The 20,725-nt window shown below is 47.4% G+C and overlaps 1 protein-coding gene and 1 non-coding gene across 6 annotated transcripts in view; both read left to right on the top strand.

The window, feature by feature from the left end:
* The window catches only part of AKAP13 (A-kinase anchoring protein 13), a 149,397-nt gene that overhangs the window by 109,660 nt on the left and 19,012 nt on the right, over nucleotides 1-20,725 (top strand). For all 5 annotated transcript variants that reach the window (XM_045572005.1, XM_045572006.1, XM_045572004.1 and 2 more), the window contains 5 exons: nucleotides 30-222; nucleotides 3,394-3,502; nucleotides 7,231-7,273; nucleotides 8,497-8,629; nucleotides 14,305-14,479. In XM_045572005.1, coding sequence (XP_045427961.1) covers nucleotides 30-222; nucleotides 3,394-3,502; nucleotides 7,231-7,273; nucleotides 8,497-8,629; nucleotides 14,305-14,479 — 653 coding nt within the window. The remainder of the gene's footprint in view (nucleotides 1-29; nucleotides 223-3,393; nucleotides 3,503-7,230; nucleotides 7,274-8,496; nucleotides 8,630-14,304; nucleotides 14,480-20,725) is intronic.
* Nucleotides 9,990-10,121, top strand: LOC118704346. Its single transcript, XR_004983388.1, has one exon. It is a non-coding gene; the product is annotated as a small nucleolar RNA SNORA9 (small nucleolar RNA).

The following is a 20,725-nucleotide window of genomic DNA, read 5'->3' as shown; positions in this document are numbered from 1 at the left end:
GGTGAGTGACCCCCGTGCTCTGTGTTCAGTTTCAGCCTGGAAGGCTTGGCGGGAGGAGCCGGTGTCGGGAGCACGCCGTCCTCGTCTCTGGAAGGAAACCCCGCCAACGCCAAGGAGCTCAGGCACCCCTTCGGGGGCGAGGAGCGGGGCGACTCCCTGGTGTCCCTTTCGGAAGAGGACCTGGAGTCGGGCCAGAGAGAGCATCGGATGTTCGGTCACCAGGTAAGGCTGACATGCGGGCATGTGGCTGATTTTGGAAAAACCTTCATTGTATTTTCCTAAATAGATCCTCCTATTAGGAGCAAAGAAGGCAATAGACATGTTACAATAATATGAGGCTAGCAGCTAGGAATTCTTAGCCCAAATATAATTCAAAGCCAGATTGCTAGCACGTAACACTAATTAAAGAATATCATTAATCTGCATAAATTTCAATATACCATCAAAGCAATTTTTCCCCCCCCGTGAATCCTCACTTGAAGATATTTTCCCATTATTTTTTTTTTTTTTTAGAGAGAGTTGGAAGGGGGGGGGGGAGAGAGAGAGAGAGAGAGAGAGAGAGAGAGAGAGAGAGAGAGAGAAACATCTGTGTGAGAGAGACACATCAATTGGTTGCCTTTTGCACGTGTCCGAACCAGGGATCTAGCCCTCAACCAAGGCATGTGCCCTTGATTGGAGTCGAACTTGGTCCCCTTCAGTGCCAGGCTTGATGCTCTATCCACTGAGCCACACCGGCCCACGCAGCTTAAGCAGCTTTTTAAAAAATTCAGGAACGTACCCAGGATGTTAAGCCGAGATTTTCCTTCTTTTCCGAGAACTTCTTTCACCACGCCAATAGTGAAACGAGTCTCGAAAGGTGTTACATAGCATTAACGCATTTTCCAGTTCTCAAAAACTGGTCACGAGGGTCGCCTTCCTGGAAGAAATGTCTTCTTTATCTCCTCACGTGTCTAGGAAAGGACTGTTCTCTCCTTCCTGTCGCTGCCAGCATTCTCAAGAGACCCAGCCCCGATCACCTCCTACTGTCCCCCCATGGTGACTCTCATGAACATCCTGTCTTTTTTTTTTTTTTTTAATTTTATTGATTAAGGTATCGCATAATTGTCCTCATCCCCCCATTCCCATCCCAAATTCCTCCCCACTTATGCCCCCACCCCCCTGTTGTCCATGGCCACTGGCTGGCCCATAGGCATGCACACAAGTCCTTTGGTTGCTCTCTGTCCCTGACCCCCACCCTCCCCTACCTTCCCTCTGAGGTTTGAGAGTCTGATCGCTGCTTCTCTTTCTCTGGGTCTGTTTTTGAAGGTCATGGTTGCCTTGTCTACCAAACCAGGTGACCTTTTCTAAGTGCCGTCTTAAGCTCTTCCTTGTCCTCCCTTCTAACAGTGCCTCGGGGGGTTGAGTTGGGAATGTGAATTATGTGTTTTGCTCGCACCTGGGCCGGGGAGACTCTTATTGATTTCATTTCTGAGCGGCTTCCAGGACACACACCCACGTGAACCACTTCTAACGAAGCAAACAAAAAGCTCAGTGCCTGGGTAGGTGAGTGGCGTTTTTAGGTAGAAACATAATGAAACATTTTTCTTTTTTTAAAATATATTTTATTGATTTTTTACAGAGAGGAAGGGAGAGGGAAAGAGCTAGAAACATCGATGCACTGGGGGCTGTGCCGGCAACCAAGGTACATGCCCTTGACCAGGAATCGAACCTGGGACCCCTCAGTTCACAGACCGACACTATCCACTGAGCCAAACTGGTTTTGGCAGGGAAACATTTCTTTTTTCTTACATTTGTTGGGGTGACATTAATTAATAAAATTATGTAGGTTTCAGGTATATAATTATATTGCATGGGTGTTCACCATCCCAAGGCAAGCCTCCTTCCGTCACTGCTTGTCCTCCCAATACCCTCTTCTACCTCCCCCGCCCTCAAAACATTTCTCATTAAACAAACAAACATGTTAAACAGCCTGTGCCATGAATAGGTGACTGATGTTTCGTATAGAAATTTAATTTTTATAGCAATGATGTAGCCAATAAATTTGGCCCCTGGGGGGTTACCTTAGTAATCACAGTCCCCGCGATCATTTAGACCTAATGAAAAGCAAATTGAAGGCCTCCAGGGATGTCAGTGTGCCTCGCCTTCCTGCAGCTCTGCTACCTTACAGTTTTTATCTTGGTGCAACCTCGGAGCTGGCATGGCATTCAAGCTAAGCTCTTGTATCTCTGATGCCGCCTGATGTGGACAAGTTGTCTGCAGCCTGCTTCCTGTTAGACGGCTCTGCCTTTCCCTGAGGTCATGTTTCAGACCTCACAGTTGTATTGGAAACATAGCAACGGTGCCTCTGACTCCATGGTTACGCAAGAAACAGCTCTAAATAATCACAAGTCCTCCGTGCAGTCCAGTCCGGTTCATGCTAGTAACGGGGTTTCATTACTTCCCTTCAGTGCCAGTCAGAAGGAGGCGGGTTCCAGCCTGCCGCAAAGGGAAGGGATTTATCACCACGTTACTAACAGTTAGAACAGGCTCTCCAGACTGCCCAAGTGTGCTGGGGACCTCTAGCTGATGCTCTGTCAGAGCTGCCACTGCAGGAACCTCTTGAAGCTGCAGTGAGTTCACTGAGGGAGTTAGATGATCCCATTTCAGTCTTTCTCGTGTAGAGAGGCAATCTGATCTGAGAAGAGGAAGTGAGATTTAGGCTTCTTTCCAGATACAGGGCTGCTTTTGCTTGTGATTTTGTAACTCTTTTTTTTCTTGCATCTCTGTTTCCAACTCTTTTAAAAATACATATACTTTATTACTTTCAGAGAGGAAGGGAGAGGGAGAAAAACATCGATGAGAGAATCATTGACCACTGCTTTCCCCTCGCCCCCTATTAAGGATCCAGTCTGCAACCCGGGTATGTGCCAGGACAAGGAATCTGATTGTGACCTCCTGGTTCATAGATCATTGCTCATCCACTAAGCCACACTGTCCAGCTATTTCCAACTCTTTCTTTTCTTTTTTCTTTTTTCTTTCTATTGTTTCCAACTCTTTAAGATCAGAATATTATTATTATACTTCTGTAAGAGATATTAGGTTTTCAAAGAATAAAAACTGCAGCTTGTTTGATATTTCTAGTGAATTTTTTTTTTCCTGATTATGCATTCAGCAGGTGTTAAACAAACCCTCACTAAGTTTGAAACGTGCTTAGGTATTATTGCCACTGTAAAGGATGGATATGCTAATCGCCCCCGGGTTACAGATAAGAAACTAAGGCTCAGAAAGGCTGAGTCACTTGTGCAGTTGGGTGGCTGTTGAGTGGGGTCTGACTGCGCTGGAAGGTGAAGTCTTGGGCTCATCCGGAATGTGAGGGCACGTACCTAGAACCCGCTCTCCGCTTTTTGTTCACAGACCTGTCACAGATCTAAACAACAGGGATTCAACTACTGTACGTCCGCCGTCTCTTCCACGTTGACCAAGTCCATTTCCTTAATGACAATCAGCCATCCTGGGTTCGACAGTGAGTATGCTCTTTTTAATAAAAAATTAATTATATTTAATACTTCCTCTATCTTTTTTTCTTTTTTCTTTTTCACTTTTACTCCCTATAACATTACCTTCCAAAATTTGCTTGCCTCTTCCTCTGCACGAATGGCTCATCATTTAAACAGAAAAGGATGGAGAGATTTCAGTTTTGTGATCTTCCTCCTCTTACTACCTAAACATCTCCTTAAATACTTTAAATTTATTATATTTGGGGACCTACACCGGCCATGTTTTTTTTAAAACTCTCTTTTGAAATAATTGAAGACTGAAATTAGTTGCAAAAATAGTGCAAAGAATTCTTCACCAAATGTTAGCAGAGACGGTGCCCTTATGTCATAAGGACCCTGTCTTATTTCGCCATGGTTCAGATACATACCTTTTTCTCAGTGTTAGTTTCCTGAGCTCTTCAAAAACGTCAAGTTCATGAAGGACAAAGACTGAGGTAGGGATTTAGTTAAGAGCGTGCCAAGGAATTATGTCTGAAACTGATGAATGCAATGGCATGCAAATTCTAGGGCCGTTGGCTAAGCAGTTGTATAGATAGATGGCTGGCTTCCTTAAGCACAGGGCATTAGGAAATGAAAGACGCTCAAAAACATATTTGATTGGGTCCAGGTATTGGTCACAGCAAGGCAGCTTGTTCTTTGAGGAAACTCACTTTTTAGTGTTACGAATAGTCAGTGTAAAACCTTAAAAAAAAATTTTTTCCCCCTAATATATTTTTGAATATAACGTGAGAAGGCTTAAATGTAGAGCCAGGTCCATCTTTCTCTGACCAGAGTTCTGACAATGTTAACGAAACTAAGACATTGTCCCTCGTGTTTTTTAAACAGCTTTTGTCTAACGAGCACACTTGTCTAGGAGCAAAATATTTTCTAGAACCAGCCTTCTCTCACTACTTTTCCCGGCTTGTGCCTTTGCTGTCTTTTTCCTTGAAAGAAACCGGCTGCTTCGACCAGCCTTTCGCGTTTGGACATTTCTGAATGAGCGCATTCCCCGAGCTGCCATCTGAAAAAGTCGCGTATCACTTGTTAGATTAGAAAAACAGACAGGCTCCGCCTCCCTTCTCAGCCGGGGTCCGTTGCAGAAATCCACTGATGTAGAGGAAAATACAGAGTAAAGGTGGTGACTGAAGTCGTTCTGTCTCACTTTCTGGGCGGAAAGCTGGACGGACTCCAGCTGAGTCAGGAACCGCCCTGGGTGGGAAAGCTTCCTCAGGCAGGTCCTCCGTTTGCCGCGTTGACGGATGAATGTGATGGACTTGCCCGCTCCTCCAGAGGGTCAGAGAGCCCTGTATGGTGTGGGAAAGTGGCGGCAGGGCGGCCCTCAGCGGCCCCGCTCCAGGAAACGTGTACAGATTTCTCCGTTTGCATCAGGGAGGACTGGGTGGAGACCTCCATGGTTTCCGGATAGAACTTAAGAATAAACTCCACTTTTGCTGTACAGAATAGTTCAGTGCTTTGTTTTGCTTTTAATATTTTTTATTTCATAAAGGAAGGGAGAGGGAGGGAGAGAGAGAAACATCAGTGATGAGATAGAATCATTGATCAGCTGGATGGGGATTGGGCCTGCTTTACCTGGGAATGTGCCCTGACCAGAATCGAACTTTGACCTCCTGATGCATAGGTTGACACCCAACCACATCAGCCAGGGCCGTTTTTTTTGTTTGTTTGTTTTTTTTGTTTTTATATATTTATTTTTTTACAGACCAGAATCGAACCTGGGTCCTTTCAGTCGGCAGGCTGACGCTCTGTCCACTGAGCCACACCGGGCAGGGCTTGACGGATTTGTCAAGCTGCGTTAGAATCCTCCGTATTCAGAAATGAAATCGTTTTACCTAGACAGGAGCCACACAAGCAGGGACGCTCCTCTGTCTGTTACTCTGTCCGTGCGGGTCGGAGGGGCCGATGCTAACGTCTCCCGTTCGCACTTCCCAGCGCAGCCGCAGCCCGCACGGCAGATCTCCTTCTCCGTCCGCATCTCTCCGCTCCTCTTTAAGTCTAAAACCCTTTCTCTCGGCTCTTCCCACTCCAGTGATGAGGAGCAGGAGCTGCAGAGTAAGTAGCGGCTTTGCTGTCCAGCGCTGCCCTCCAGGCTCTGGCCGCGCCGAGAATGCTCCGGGCTCCGTGCTAAGAAGCTGACGGGGGCTTTTCTCCCCCTGCATGCCACCATCCTAAGCCGTCCGCCTTCATGCTTTGCTCTGGAGTTAATCTGGATAAAACCGGTTTTGTCCTCCGCACACTCCCTGCACTGATTAACCCCGTGGCCTGATGCCAGGGCGTGAGATAATGTCCCAGGACCCAGAGGGCTCCAAAGGCTGGGGGGGGGGGGGGGGGGGGCGCTCCCATCCCACCTCCTACCTTCTGTGACGCTGACCTCACAGAACTTGCCAGGCGCCTTTCCTTCCTCCTGGTTTTATTTATTTTGTCTCACTGGACAGATATCTAAATGTCCGCTTCTGGTATTTAACAGCGAATGTTAAATCTTCTTGCCTTTTCCTCCTGTTTTCTTTCTTTCCAACTCCCCTTCCTCCCCCCCGCCACACACACACACACACACACACACACACACACACACACACACACGCAGTCCTTTTTCCCACTGTAGGGTTCAGATTAGTATGTTCTTACTGGACGTTACCCAGTTTAGGAACCTGACAAGGCCGTTTCCTCTCGCTGTATTCATCGTGGTGTGGGAAATAGGTCTGCGTGGCGGGTGAAACAGGGTGTTTATTCCCACCCGTCGGCTGTGTACTGAGTAGTAACTACAATTTTGTGTTTCTGTTCACAACCCAGGACAGTTTGGGAGTTCAAGGGTTAATCCTAACGGTGTGCCCTCTGTTTGTCCTACTCATTGCCCTGCTGTCTGACGCAGCCTTAGCTTTTCTATTTTCTATTTTCTTTGTTTTGAGAGGACGTTTATGAAGGCTGGGGACAGTGGGACAGGGGAGGGCCGAGGATAGAGGAAGCAGGGGAGCCTGGGAGGGACCTTAGCCTTCATCTTGACTGACCCCCTTCAGTGTCGGGTCCAGGAGTTGTGGGAGGAGCAAGGATGGACCTGCACTACTCGGTTCATCAAGCACCGTCCTGGAAAGGAGACCTCAATGTCATCCCCTCCTTTCCCCTGTGAAACCCTGAGACCTCGGCCCAAGTGAGAGACACGCACGGCCAAGGCCTCCTGCACCGGCTCGGATGCTCCTTCTCATGCACTAACCCGTTTCCAGCAATGCGCAGGAAAGATCACGCACATTAGCTAGGTGGTTTTAGTCTAGAAACGTCTGAATGCAAATTAAACAGCATGCCGGATATGACGTTTAATCTCCTAGTTTGTATTCTTCCTGTGACATCACCTATGAATGATGGCCAATAGGACCTGAATTTGGTAAAATGTCTTATGTATGTTTGAACATTAGAGAAAAAAAAAAAAAATCTTAATTTGGGGTTTGTTCTATTACTTGAATCCTGGATTAAACATTTGTCCCGGGGAATTCACTCCCTGTCGTAGTTCTCATTTGAAGGTTTCAAGTTTTATTTTCTTTCTACCAAACCCTTAGGAGGAGAAGGCACCACACACTGGCTTTCCGATGCCATCTGTGCTTCATCTATGTGATTATTGTGTCATAAGTGTCATTAGACATTTTCTCTGTGTTTTGGGTACAAGCCTTTGGCTCTAACTATTTTGCCCGCCATTTTTGTGTTGTAGGTTCCCGGTCTTTCCACAACACCAGCGGGAACCTGACGGAGAGGTACTGGACATTTCCTTGTTACTCCTTTCCCCAAGGTGAAATGAAGAGAACCCAATAAGTGCTGTGGCATTTAATTAAGTTCATTGAGTTCATTGTGCCCTTACTTTTTTGAGAGGTAAACTTGGGGCAGTGGTTTGTAATGAAGACTGTATCCTTTTTAAATAATGTCTGCAGTACTTTCTCCACTTTTATTCTTCACACTCTCCTAATGACAAAGGGCTTGCATTTATTCACACGAGAAGCACTTCTGTTGGACTTTATGAACTTTTGTGCCCTTCACTTATGGGATTTTTGTTTCATATGTCTAACACCATTTCGGGGTGTGTGTGTGTGTGCAGCTGTCCCCCTTGTCCTCAGGGGCTACATCCCAAAATCTTTAGGGCTGTCTGAAACTGCATTAGCACCAAACACTGGGTATATTGTATTTATATATATATATATATATATATATACACACACACACACACACACACACACACACACACATATGAATGATAAAGTTTATACACTGAGTGGCCAGATGATGATGATGATCTCTGAACGCATAATAATCTGGCCACTCAGTGTATGTCCTATAGAATAAAAGGCTAATATGCAAATTGTCCCCTTGACCAAGTGTTTGACCAGAAGGCAGGCTGGCCAACCGCCCATGTCCCCTCCCCCTGGCCAGACTGGCCGGACCCCACCCATGCACGAATTCATGCACCAGGCCTCTAATTTATATATATATATATATATATATATATATATATATATATATATATATATATATATATACTGAGTGGCCAGGTTATTATGCATCCAGATATCATCATAATCTGGCCACTCAGTGTTAGGCACAGTGAAAGATTAGCAATAACTATAAAAATAGGATAGTTATAGCAATAGATTGTGATAAAAGTTGTGTGAATATGGCCTTTCTCCAAGTCTCTCACTGTCCCGGACTCCCCTTCTTGTGATAACGGGAGATGATACAGCGCCTTTTTCAGCAGGACACGGGCATTGTGTGGGCTGTTCTCCGACGTTATCGTATCAAACGGTCGGCAGCCCCTGCCCGCCCCTCACTCTGCCTCCCCTTTCCACGTGAGAACATCGGGCACCTGACCAGAATGGGCGTGAAGAAGGGTGTATAGAAGCTGTTTTAATTTTTTTTTTTTTTTAAATAGCTTCTGTAGTCTGTTTTTTCTTTCCTTCTCAAAACTGGTCTTCTTGTTTTGATCTAGTATAACAGAGGAGAACTACAGCTTCCTGCCACAGAGCCCCTCCAAGAAGGACTTCGAAGGGAAGAGTGGGACGAAAGTCAGCCGCACCTTCAGCTACATCAAGAATAAGATGTCCAGCAGCAAAAAGAGCAAAGTAAGTGCCATTGGTCCTGCCGGCGTGGGTCTGTGGTGAGCCTTGATCCGTGAGCCAGGAGGCGACCAGTTCTGCTTCCGGTCAGAGCACACACCAGGGTTGTGGGCTCCATCCCCAGTGAGGGCTGTGTGGGAGGCAGCGATCCATGATTCTCTCACATCATCAATGTTTCCACCTCTTTTGCCTTCTCCCTTCCTCTCTGAGGTCCATAAAAATATATTTTCTTTTTAAAAAAAAAGACTGAACTAAGAAACTGGAACCTGCCCTTTAAAAAAAAAGTCCCAGCCCCCTTATTTCACAGAATGAAGCACAAGAAGTGTGTTGGAGGCCACAGAACTAGGTAATATTAAGGATGAGTCTTGTGTGGTCGACTTCCGGCAAGTAGTTCTTGACATTTCAGGCTCAGGGAATCTGTCACTGAACGGTGTCCTTTTCTTTTTAACTCTCAGCAATCTCAGAGGATTGGAGCTTACTACTGGGAGGATTGGAGCTTACTACTGGGAGAGAAAGGGCAGGAAAAAGGAAGTCTGTCGTCACGGGCAGAAATGGTATCTGTTGACCCCTTGTCCAAATGACAGCACTCTTTTGCAATGAGGTGGTTCCTCTTTCTCTCTCGGCTTGGAGATTTAATCTCGGGGGGCCTGTGCTATCTCTAGCAGTGGGAACCTCGAAAAATTGCAAGTCTGTGACCTTGATTGCAATCTATTTCATAGTCTCAGATGTTTAGAGTACCCCGGTTGCCAAATATATTAAGAGGTTTAAGAGTCAGATTTTTACTTTTTAATTATTTTTTTAAAAATAGATTTTATTGATTTTTTTTACAGAGAGGAAGGGAAAGAGAGAGTTAGAAACATTGATCAGCTCCTTCCTGCACACTCCCCACTGGGGATGTGCCCGCAACCAAGGTATATGCCCTTGGCCGGAATCGAACCTGGGACCCTTGAGTCCACAGGCTGATGCTCTATCTACTGAGCCAAGTCGGTTAGGACTTTAATTACTTTTTAAAGAGACATTACTAGAGCTCATCTAATCTGTTTTTGTTGCTGTACAATATAAGCATTCCTACTTTTAAAGGGAAAATTTCAGCATTTTCTGAGGATTATATTAAATCCTCTAATTCTTCATAAAGTCTCTGGAAGTGGTTTGGAAATTTCTACTTTCCTTATCATTAAGGATCATATATAGACATATAAAGTAATTTGAAATGATTAACCAAGATATATTACAGCATTATGTTAATTTGTTACATTAGTTTTAAATACATGGTAATAAACAGTTGTTACATAATATTCAGAGGGGCCCAGAGCCAGCCGCTGTGTGGCTGACGGTGCTTCTTCTGGATAATAATATGGTGTGCCTGCTGCAAGCCTCCAGCGTGCTTGGGTCTGGGGTGACCCTGTGCATTCCTACAGAGCTTGCGAGAACATTCTGGAACGGTTTGAGGCCTTGCCCTGCTGCATCCGGAGCAAGGTTATAGAAATTTCAGACAACCGCAAAAAAAACACACACACAAAAAAAATACAGTTTGCTTGTAGCTACATACACGTAGGGCTTGAGACATTGAGACTGATCTTCACGTGTCCTTTTAAGAATTATCAGTAGGTGGCATGAGCTACAGGTAAATGTACTGGGGGTGTTTTCGAAAGGCGGAGAGCCCAAACAGGAAGTGGAACAGGAAGGCTGGCAGTTTCTGCTTTTGTGTCTCAGTACCTTTAACAGAGAGGACTGTTTCCGGCTAAGTAAGCTGCTTGCTCCAGAGCGTCCAGGCACAGTGTGCACACACACAGAATGTTCTCGCTCACAGGAGCGTGGGCGGCCCCCTTGAAGGCGGCCTGTCACACAGCTGTCCTCTGCAGAAAACCGAGGTGGTGGTCAGCAATGTTACGCAGATTCTCAGCTCACCAATGCCTTCTTGGAGATCGGCAGCAAGGCAGTTTGCATAACCACAGCCTGCTTCCCAGTTGTCCAGAGTATCTCTGATTTAAAAAAAAAAAAAAAAAAATGAAATTGCTTGTCTAATGCTTTTTATAAAATGAGGCATTTTTTAAATTTTTTATTGTTGTCGTTAATCCTCACCGAGGATATTTTTTCCCATTGATTTTTAGAGAGACTGGAAGGGAGAGAGGGAGACAGAGAGAGAAACATCGATGTGAGAGCGACACATCCGTTGGTTGCCTCTCCCACACGCCCTGACCAGGGCTGGGGATCTGCTCTGCAACCAAGGCAGGTGCGCTTGACCCAAATCAAACCCAGGACCCTTCAGGCCACGGCCGATGCTGTAGCCACTGGCCAGGGCAAGGCGTCTGTTTTTCAGTAGGTGAGATGTATTCCTTCCTTAGCTGCTTAGTGTTAACAAATTGGCTTCCATCCTTGTCCAAGTTCCCGTCACACACATACACACACACACACACACACACACATTGTGTTTTGGGGAATTCGTTTTGCTTCATTTCCCGTGTCCATCACCAGGGTAGTTGGCTCACAGGCAGCATTCAAATGGTTAAGCTTGTGTTAAGGAAGCCAGCAGCCTCGCCCTCCCCTCCTCCCTCCCTCCCTCCCTTTCTCAACCAGCCTCTGGCTTCCTCTGAAGGTTTCTCTGATGGCAGCTTAACGCTGCTGTGCTGAACCCTGCTGGCATGAATGAGCCCCTCCTCTCGTGACAGCACCCGTCCTGGCATGGCCGTCCAGCATGTCGGTCAAATGGGGTCGCTTCTATGAGGTACCCCAAATAACAGTGAGGTTCATAGGATCGAAGCATGGGGAGGTAAGAGCTTGGCTTCTTTTAAAGCGCCAAACGCTAATCAACCCGGAGACAATGGAGTTTATTGTTTTGTGTTATTTTTATCCTTGGAAGGCCTGCTTCGGGTGGTTGTAAGGATGAGGACATTATTTGTTACAGATTCAGGCTTGAAAGTCATTGCAAGATTTGAGAGATGAAGTTGCCATGGGTTTGTTTTACGCTTGGAGCATGCATTAGCTTTCTTGAGCACTCAGGTGCTTTTCCGGTGAGCATTGTGTGTAGGGAAGAGCCTTCAGCAAAATTTTGTTCAGAGCAAGAAATTGCTTGAGAAACTTCATTTTTGTTATTGACTTCTATTACAGCTTTATGTACTCTAGCGGTTACTAATTTCCCCTCGAAACAGTTTCCTGTTTTGTAAAGTGAAGTACTGTAGTTTTCTCTCCCTTCCCCTCTTGTTATTTTTTTTTTATATATAGTTTTAATTGTAGCAATTCGGCGCTTGGATTTTTATTGTGTGTCCTGCTAAGAAGAACTTTGCCTGCACCACAGGCTTAGCAAAAACAGTCGTGGTTTCGGGTCTGAGTAGCCGGCCGGGAGGCCTGGGTTCTGCCGTTCGCTTGCTGTGTGACCTTTTGTGAGTCAACAAGCATCTCCGTTCCGGGCTGGGCAATGATGTGAACGGAGCTGAGCTGCAGGGTCGGCCAGGTCTGCATCGTAATCCCAGCTGGGAATGACTCGTGTGGCCGCAAACACAGCATTCCCCGTCTCGAAGCTGATACCTAGGACTTACTGACTCGTTGGCTTTCTGTGAGAAAAATGCATGCAGATTGCTTTTGACAGTGTTTGGCACATAGGAGCTATTCAAATATTTAGCTGCACTTGCTCTAACCGGTTTGGCTCAGTGGATAGAGCGTCGGCCTGCAGACTGAAGGGTCCCAGGCTCGATTCCGGTCAAGGACATATACTTTGGTTGTGGGCACATCCCCAGTAGGAGGTGTGCAGGAGGCAGCTGATCAATGTTTCTCTCTCATTGCTGTTTCTAGCTCTCTATTCCTATCCCTTTCTCTCTGTAAAACAAACAAACAAACAAACAAAAAATCAATAAAATATTTTTAAAAATTTAGTTGCTCTTTATCTCTCAGTTGTAAATGGGAAGCACAGTGCCCTCCCCCCTACCTGCCTCAGAGTTGCTGACTCAGATGAAAGAGTGTGTGTGGAAGGAAGGCGTTGACTCAGAATGTGAGTCGTTCAGTAGTTCTCATTATCTCTGGCTTGGGGTGCTCATTTTCCAGGAGTTTTTAGATTGCAACAACAGAACCGTGTTCCCTGGAAAATGGCGCCCACAGGTGGCGATTAGAACAGTGTTTTTCAACCTTTTTTGGGCAAAGGCACACTTGTTTCATGAAAAAAATCAGGAGGCACACCACCATTAGAAAATGTTAAAAAAATTTAACTCTGTGCCTACATTGACTATATATAAAGTAATTCTCTTGAATAGGAATCAAATAAACACAAAGAAAGTATTTTATAATTACTTTATTATGAAATATTAAGTAAACAAAATAGTGAAAAATTATAAAATTCTTGTCTTGTCTGCACCTACGGCACACCAGGCAACATCTCGCGGCACACTAGTGTGCCGAGGAACAGCGGTTGAAAAACGCTGGATTTGAAGACCACTGAGTGCGTTCTTCCCGCTCCGTGGCGTGCAGTTCACGGTCCGGTTGGTGTGAAAGGAAGCCAGTCAGTTGTCATTGATGAGCCAGCTGAATGCGCTGACAGCGCTGAGTGACCTTTACCTTGTTGACTTTTAAGTCCTCCCCCCCCCCAATTGGAACATTGGGCCAACGTGAGCAGTAAAACTGAACATGTGTATGTGGGTGTGGGTGTCATACTTCTGGCCAGAGTGAGGGCGACACCCTCCGAGACGTGTCCTCACTTGGGGTTTGTGATGGGTGTAGGAAGTCAGAGAGGAACCTCGTCATTTCTTGTGCCCCTCCATCATCTTCCTCTCCCTCAGGCTGCCCCCCAATTCCCGCCATCCCTCTGCCCCGGCCCGGCAGCTGACCTCAGCTCAGTGCTCGCTGCTGTGCTTGGGTCCTGAGGAGGGTTCTCGGCCTCTCCAGACACCTTCTCTCTGGCACCGGAGGCCTCTTTCCGGTGTGGCCCTGGGGCATGGTGCTTGTTGGTGTAAACAAGCACTGAGTAAGCCAGTGACAGGGCTGCTAAGCCTGGCCAGGCTTCCTGTGTTTTTCACAAGTTAATTTTTTAAAAATATATATTTTATTGATTTTTTTTACAGAGAGGAAGGGAGAAGGAGAGTTAGAAACATCGCTCAGCTGCTTCCTGCACACACACACACACACACACACACACACCCCACTGGGGATGTGTCTGCAACCCAGGTACATGCCCTTGACCGGAATCGAACCTGGGATCCTTGAGTCCACAGGCTGACACTCTGTCCACTGAGCCAAACCAGCTAGGGCTCACAAGTTAATTTTTAAAAATGGGTTGCCCTGGCCAGTTTTGGTCAATGGTTAGAGTGTGAGCCTGCACACCGAAGGGTCACAGGATTGATTCTCGGTCAAGGCCCATACCTGGGTTTCTGGCAGACACCTGGGTTGCAGACACATTGGGGCGCGTGTGGGAGGTGGCCAATCCATGTATCTCTCTCACAGTCATGCTTTTCTCTCCCTCCTTCCTTCCCTCCCTCCCTCGCATCTATTCTTTCCAAAGAAGCAATGGGTAAAATATCCTCAGGTTCAGATTAACAAAAACATAAAAATAAAATTACACCGTAAGTTGTCTAGGACGGCGTCCCTCACTTCTGTTCCAAGCATCCGCCCACCACGGCCGCCCACGTGCCGTCCTGGTGGCTCCGTGAGGGAAGGCCGTCCGTGTTCCGCTCACCATTGACTCTCTCCCGTGGCAGGAGAAGGAGAAAGAGAAGGAGAAAACCAAGGAGAAGGAGAAGGACTCCAAGGAGAAGGAGAAGGACAGAAAGCTCCTCAACGGCCACGCATTCAGCGCCATCCCCGTCGTGGGCCCCATCAGCTGCAGCCAGTGCGCCAAGGCCTTCGCCGGCAAAGACGCCTACACTTGTGCAAGTAAGATGCGCTTCCCCCTGCCCTCTCTCACGGGCGCCCCGCTCTCACTTCCGGCCCCCTCTGCCCCTGTCTCTTCCCCCTTTACATGGAGAAGTAGCCCTTTCTGTATTTCTCTTTGAACACCGCTAGGGAAGTACATTCCATAGGCTGTCTGTTTTTTCCAGAGAGCTCCAATCGCAGGCATTCTGTCCTGCTGTCCTATAACAGTCTCGTGGGCAACAGGCTAAAAGCCGCCAGTCGTCCCAGGCCAGGTCAGCGAGCTCCGTTCTATTCTGGAAGCTGGCGGGTGCAGCAGCAGCCTGCCTGCAGCACCATGTGCAGGCGGCCAAGGGAGACCCCTCTGTGCAGGGGTGTTCCATGGGACCATCTCCCACCTGCTGGAAACCACCCAGAACCCCAGTCTGTTCCCTGAGCATGGTCCCTGCTTTTCTTTTCTTTCTTTCTTTATTACTATTATTATTAGAAGTAGTAGTAGTATATTTTTATTGATTTCAGAGAGGAAGGGAGAGGGAGAGAGAGAGAGAAACATCAATGACGAGAATCATTGATCAGCTGTGTCCTGTAAGCCCCCTACTGGGGATCGAGCCCACAACCTGCGTATGTGCCCTGACCAGGAATTAAACCATGATCTCCTGGTTCATAGGTGGTTCCTGCTTTTGGTAAGATGCTGCTCTGAGATAGAGATTGGCTGACTGTTTCTGTCCAGGACCAGACAGCAAATATCTTAGACCTGGGTGGCGACTGCTACTGCTCTGTGCGGTTTTAATGCAAAATCAGTGTAGACAGTGCCTGAACCAATGAGCATGCCTGGGTCCCAGTAAACTTCCTTTATGGACAGTGAAATGGGATTTTATGGAATTTTCACGTGTCAGGACATGTTCATCTTGTTCGTTTTTCAACCATTTAAAAATGGGAAAACCCTCGGTAGCTCATGGACACACAGAAGTAGGCCATGGGCCAGCTTTGACCCACATGCTGCTCCAAGGCACCATGTCTAAAAACACAGGCAGAAAGTGATGGTGTTGGTAGCACACACCCAGGCAGACCAAAGGAGGCTGCTGTGGCCAGAGGTGACCGATCTGGAGACCCAGCTGCCCTGAGCCCAGCCGGTCACTGGACGGCTAAGGCGATCAGCATCGTGTCATCCCTGTGAACAGTTCAGACTAGTGAGTAATTCAGACTCCAAGCAGCACTTAGACTGTGACGTCATGACGTTATCTTGTTTTGGGTCATTGGTGTGGAGTGTCCCAAGTGACCTGTTACTAAAAATAGTAACCTTGTTGAAATTGGAAATTTTGTAAAGTTCACTTGAGCAGATTGAAAGTTACTGCAATAATAATTCCCATCCGTTTCCTGAGCAGAACAGCTGACACACAGCTCACAGCTGATCTTACCTGTGGTACAAAGGTTGTGACTTTTTAGGGCTGGCTGTATCACACACATTCTTGTAAAATTACTTCTCTGGATATATTATACCCTAAAGGTTGTCTGCAGCCCTATTTTTCTTACTGTGCAATTTATTTATTTTAAAAAATACTTTAATTGATTTTTTTTAGAGAGAGAGGAAGAGAAAGTGATAGAGAGATAGAAACATTGATGAGAAACATCAGTTAGCTGCCTCCTGCACGCCCCCTACTGAGGATCAAGCCCACAACTTGGGCATGTGCCCTGACCAGGAATCAGACTGCTGACCTCTTGGTTCATGGGTCAACGCTCAACCATTGAGCCACACCGGCCGGACGAGATCAGATTTCTTGATTGGCAGTAAGAAATGGAAAGAACGAGACAGCAGAAAGGAACAGTTTGGTAAGGCCCCGTGTGCACCTAAGGTTCAAAAGTACATTTTAAATTTGCCTACCACCCTCCACACCCCCCAAACTGAGGCACTCCTGGCCTCACGGCAGCTTAGTGCTCACTTCCAGGGATCGTTAGTGGTGGCATTAAGGTTTATGTGTGACTGTGCTCAGCCTGTCACTTACAAAAAGATGAGGGGAGAATCAAGCTTGAGATTTAAAAAGGAACAATGAGTAGTCATGTCCCCCAAGAAGCAAAAGTAATCAAATCATGGCTGGTCCCACGCTTTCTGAAGAACAGCCTGCAGTGGGTAGTGTGAGTCTGAGGCCCCATCTGTTATTTCGGCAGGAAGTGGAAAATCTGAGTAATTGGGGAACTCAGTCTTTTTCCCTTCGCTCCATCCCTGGTGCTCAGGATCTTCCCAGGAGAAGATCTCAGGGATTGTAGCATCCCGTCGGCCACTTGCCCGCCTTGTGCTTTTAGCTTCCTTTGCTTTAGCATCTCTCTCTTCTCGGACCCTGAGCCTCAGGCTTCAAGCAGCTGCGCAGCCAGTACTGCCTTGTGGTTTCGAAGCTTAGCCACAGAGCGCATCATGATGGCGGTGTGATGGCCCGTATTGATTTGCACCTTCTTCCAAAAATCTTGAGTCACTATCTCGGTTCGATTTCTCATCCGGGCACACTCCCAGGTTGCAGGCTCGATCTTCAGTGCGGGGCGTGCAGGAGGCAGCCGATCCATGATTCTCTCACTTCATTGATGTTTCTCTCTCTCTCCTCTTCTTCTCTGAACTCAATAAGAATAAATAAAGATACCCTCCTGCATATGCAAATGCTAATAGGTGCAATTGGATAGAAAGTTTCCAAGCAAGTCAGCATCTCTTAACTCCGCTGGAATCCAAAGCAGAGTCCCTTATGTGGAATGTGGGCGGAAGTGCTCATGGTCATGGGCACAGGCCTCTCGTGGCCGCCTCCCGGGCCTGGGGACCGCAGTGGAAGCACAGACTGAGGGAAGTCCCTTGCTAGGACCTCACAGCGACTGAATTTAGGAGAAACCTGGCATTTCTGTATGCGTCTCATTTGTTTTGTCTTTTAATTTTGATTTAGTTTTCGATCCTAACTCAAAATTCAGCTCGTGATTTAGGATCAGGCCACCTTGATTGGGAAAGGAGGGGAGAGTCTCCCTTCTCAGCTGTGCCGGGCCCTCTGTGAGCAGCGCCAGCCGCTCCCTCCAGCGGCCACAGATGTGGTCGTCGGAACGCTCGGTGGCGCCCTGCAGAGGAATCCGTTATGTTTGGGTTTTTGGGGACTTGGCCCGTGGCTCTGTGTTTGTTTGCTTTGAACAGATGTAAAATGATACCGAGATTGTTGTTGGTTCATTTTCTGTTGTGTTAGCAGCTTCTGAGCACTTTTGTGGTAGGCTGCTTCTCCTGATTAAAAAAATAAACAAGTAGACCAGCTGCGATCCGAGTAGGAAACATGAGAGTGGAGGGTGTGTGTGTGATGGTGGGGTTTCGCTTTGGGTTTGAAAGGCAGATCTCTAGGCAGGCGTGTTCTCGCATGTAGAGTGCGTTCCTTACATGCAATAGGAAAATACATATAATTGATTAAAGAAGTTCACTGTTGAGGGAAAAGGAAGATTTGAAAGAAGAGCCTAATAGAGTCAATTATTGATCAGAGAGGGAGCATTTTCTTTTTTTTTTTTTTTCTTTTTCTTATTAACTAAATATCATGTATTGTCTCTTTAAAAATACCAATATAAGCCCTAGCTGGTTGCTCAGTGTTAGTGCGTCAGCCGCCCGTCTGAAGGGGCTCAGGTTCGATTCCGGTCAAGGGCTCGTACCTTGGTTGCAAGCTCGGTCCCTGGCCCTGGTTGGGGTGCGTGTGGGAGGCAACCAGTCAATATGTCTCTCTCACATCGATGTTTCTCTCTGTCTCTCCCCCTCCCTTCCAATAGAAAAATATCCCTCAGTAAGCATTAACAACAACAAAATACCAATGCCAATGTAAGAATACAGATCGATGTCTTAGACATCTGAATTTGATGGTGATCCTTAGCCACAATAAGCTAATAATTTTTCTTATTAAAAACAATAAGAAAAACGTTTCTGCGTATTGCGAACCATCTCCCCCATCTCGCTGCAGCATCGGTTTGATTCTTGTCTGCGTGTTCTTATGAAAATGCTGTTACGGGGCCCTTCAGCGAAGATGAGTTGGCTCTTTCTTGTGGCTTTCCTCTCGTTCTGTGCCTCCATCTGTGGTTACCACACCAGCCACCGGGCACGTCATGTAGGCCTTTGCACCTGGGCTTCGTCCATCCAGACCGGGCAGCGTCTCCCACGCCCCACAGATGGTTCACAGGACGGAACAGAAGGATGGCGGAGCACGTATTTCTCAACTGCTCCTATTTCAGTGGTTTGTGTTGTTTGTGTTGCTTTAGTTTGCTTGGTGAGGTTTAAAGTGATAGGAAGAAGTTGCACCTTTCTGTCCTTAAGTGAAGTAAATATTTTTTAAAAATATATATTTTATTGATTTTTTACAGAGAGGAAGGGAGAGAGATAGAGAGTTAGAAACATCGATGAGAGAGTGTCATCTATCAGCTGCCTCTTGCACACCCCTACTGGGGATGTGCCCGCAACCAAGGTACATGCCCTTGACGGGAATCGAACCCGGGACCCCTCAGTCCGTAAGCTGATGATGCTCTATCCACTGAGCCAAACCAGTTTCAGCCTTGTCTTGTGTTTTGATGCCCATTCCCTTTGTGGAAATGGAAGTCCAGTTGTTAGGGGTGGGCTCTGTCCTCATCCGCCTCTGGGCCAACACCTCTTGAGAGAATTTTGAAAAACGAAGGCGTATTGCTTACTGCTGGTAGGAACTCGCCTTTACCAATAAGCAAAAGGCCGGGTGGTTCTTTGCCTTCCCTAACAACGTGGTCTGTTCTGTGGCAGGGAGCTTGAAAATAATAGATTCGTTCTCTGAAGCTTGTGTTCTTGGTCAATGTCTGTTTTCCAAAACAGAGAATAAGGTTTTAGCCTGGTGGCTTTGGCTGATGTGAGCGGGCAGCCGTTCCTGTGCGGAGTCAGCACAGCTCAGAACCACGCCGAGTGCTGGTCCAGGCTCGAGTATGTGAAGCAGATGTCCACGCAGAGTGCTTGTCACCGAGACATGCGACCTTACTGTAGAGCACATTAGGGTTCCATCTGGGTGGTGGGTGTCTTCGTGTGAAGAGTTGTTTACCAGAAGCACACTGTAAACATTACATCTGCTTTTATGGTTCTTCAGCGGAAGCCGTCTTTTAAATCCCAAACATGGGCCCGAGAACTTAAGTGTTGCTGAGGTCTAAGTGTTAGCACCACGCCCTCAGCCGGTGACGTCATTCTCCGCAGGCCGATGGGCCTCATGGGAGGAAGGGCCGCTGCAGCTGGGTGCAAGGCCTGCTCACAGGGTGCTGGTTGGTCAGTCTTTGTTTGTTTGTTTAACCCCCACCCCCTTTATTTGTAGAGAGAGGGGGAGGGGGAGGGATGCAGAGATGGAAACATCGATGACAGAGAAATGTGGAAAAGTAGGCGTCGAGGAGCCACTGGAGAGGAAGGAATGGGAGAAGGCCTTGGGGTCCGGGATTCTGGCGGTTTCCATCCTCGTGTAATTCCTCCCCCATCGTCACTGCAAACCCCCCTACTTCCTACTCCCCACCCCCATCCCATCATATGTACGAGCCAAGAGAACGTCTCGGCCCACAGTGAGGGAGCTGACATGCGCAGGAGCTGTGCGGTTCCCGAGTCTGTGTGGAGCGCTGCCTAATGGATGGCATCTGGTTCCTATTCTCGGGGAGCCTGCTCCCTGGAGAGGCCGTTGTCCCCACAGAGGGACGTCTTGTTTCTTTGGACCCCACCTCCGGCCTTCTGGCTCAGTCCTGGCGGCTGACGTCATGGCAGCAGTGAGCACTGGCGGCCCCTCTGAGGCGCAGAGGCCGGGCTGCCACGCCAGGGGCCCTGTTAGGCCAAGAGAGTGACAAGTAAGAATTGAGATGCCCTGGCTGGTCTGTTCAGTGGTTAGAGCACCCACTCTGGTCCAGGGAGTCCCAGGTTTGATTCCGGTCAAAGGCACGTACCTGGGTTGCGGGTTCCCCAGCCTGGCAGGCAGCTGATTGATGTGGATCCCTCACATCCATCTCTCTCTCCTCTCTCCCTACTCCTCCCTCCCTTCCACGCTCTCTAAAATCAGCAGAGGGAGTCTCCGTCACTGAGGATTAAAAAGCAAGCAAGCAAACAACGGAGCTGAAGTAAAATAGTGTCTGTGGCAAACTGTGGTGGCTTCATCTGTCAGGGAAGTCCCCCGTTTGCTGAGTCAGGGCTCCCAGAGGCACTTTGGGGGGTTCCCATGACCCGTCTTCTGTAGCTCTTGACTGGGGGGTGGAGGGGGCACATAAAAGGACGTACAGAGGTTTTCAGACTCA

Source organism: Pipistrellus kuhlii, unplaced genomic scaffold (genome assembly GCF_014108245.1).
Source record: "Pipistrellus kuhlii isolate mPipKuh1 unplaced genomic scaffold, mPipKuh1.p scaffold_m20_p_42, whole genome shotgun sequence".
NCBI lineage: Eukaryota > Metazoa > Chordata > Mammalia > Chiroptera > Vespertilionidae > Pipistrellus > Pipistrellus kuhlii.
Note: the sequence above shows the minus strand (reverse complement) of the source record. Positions and strands in the feature narration are given on the sequence as shown.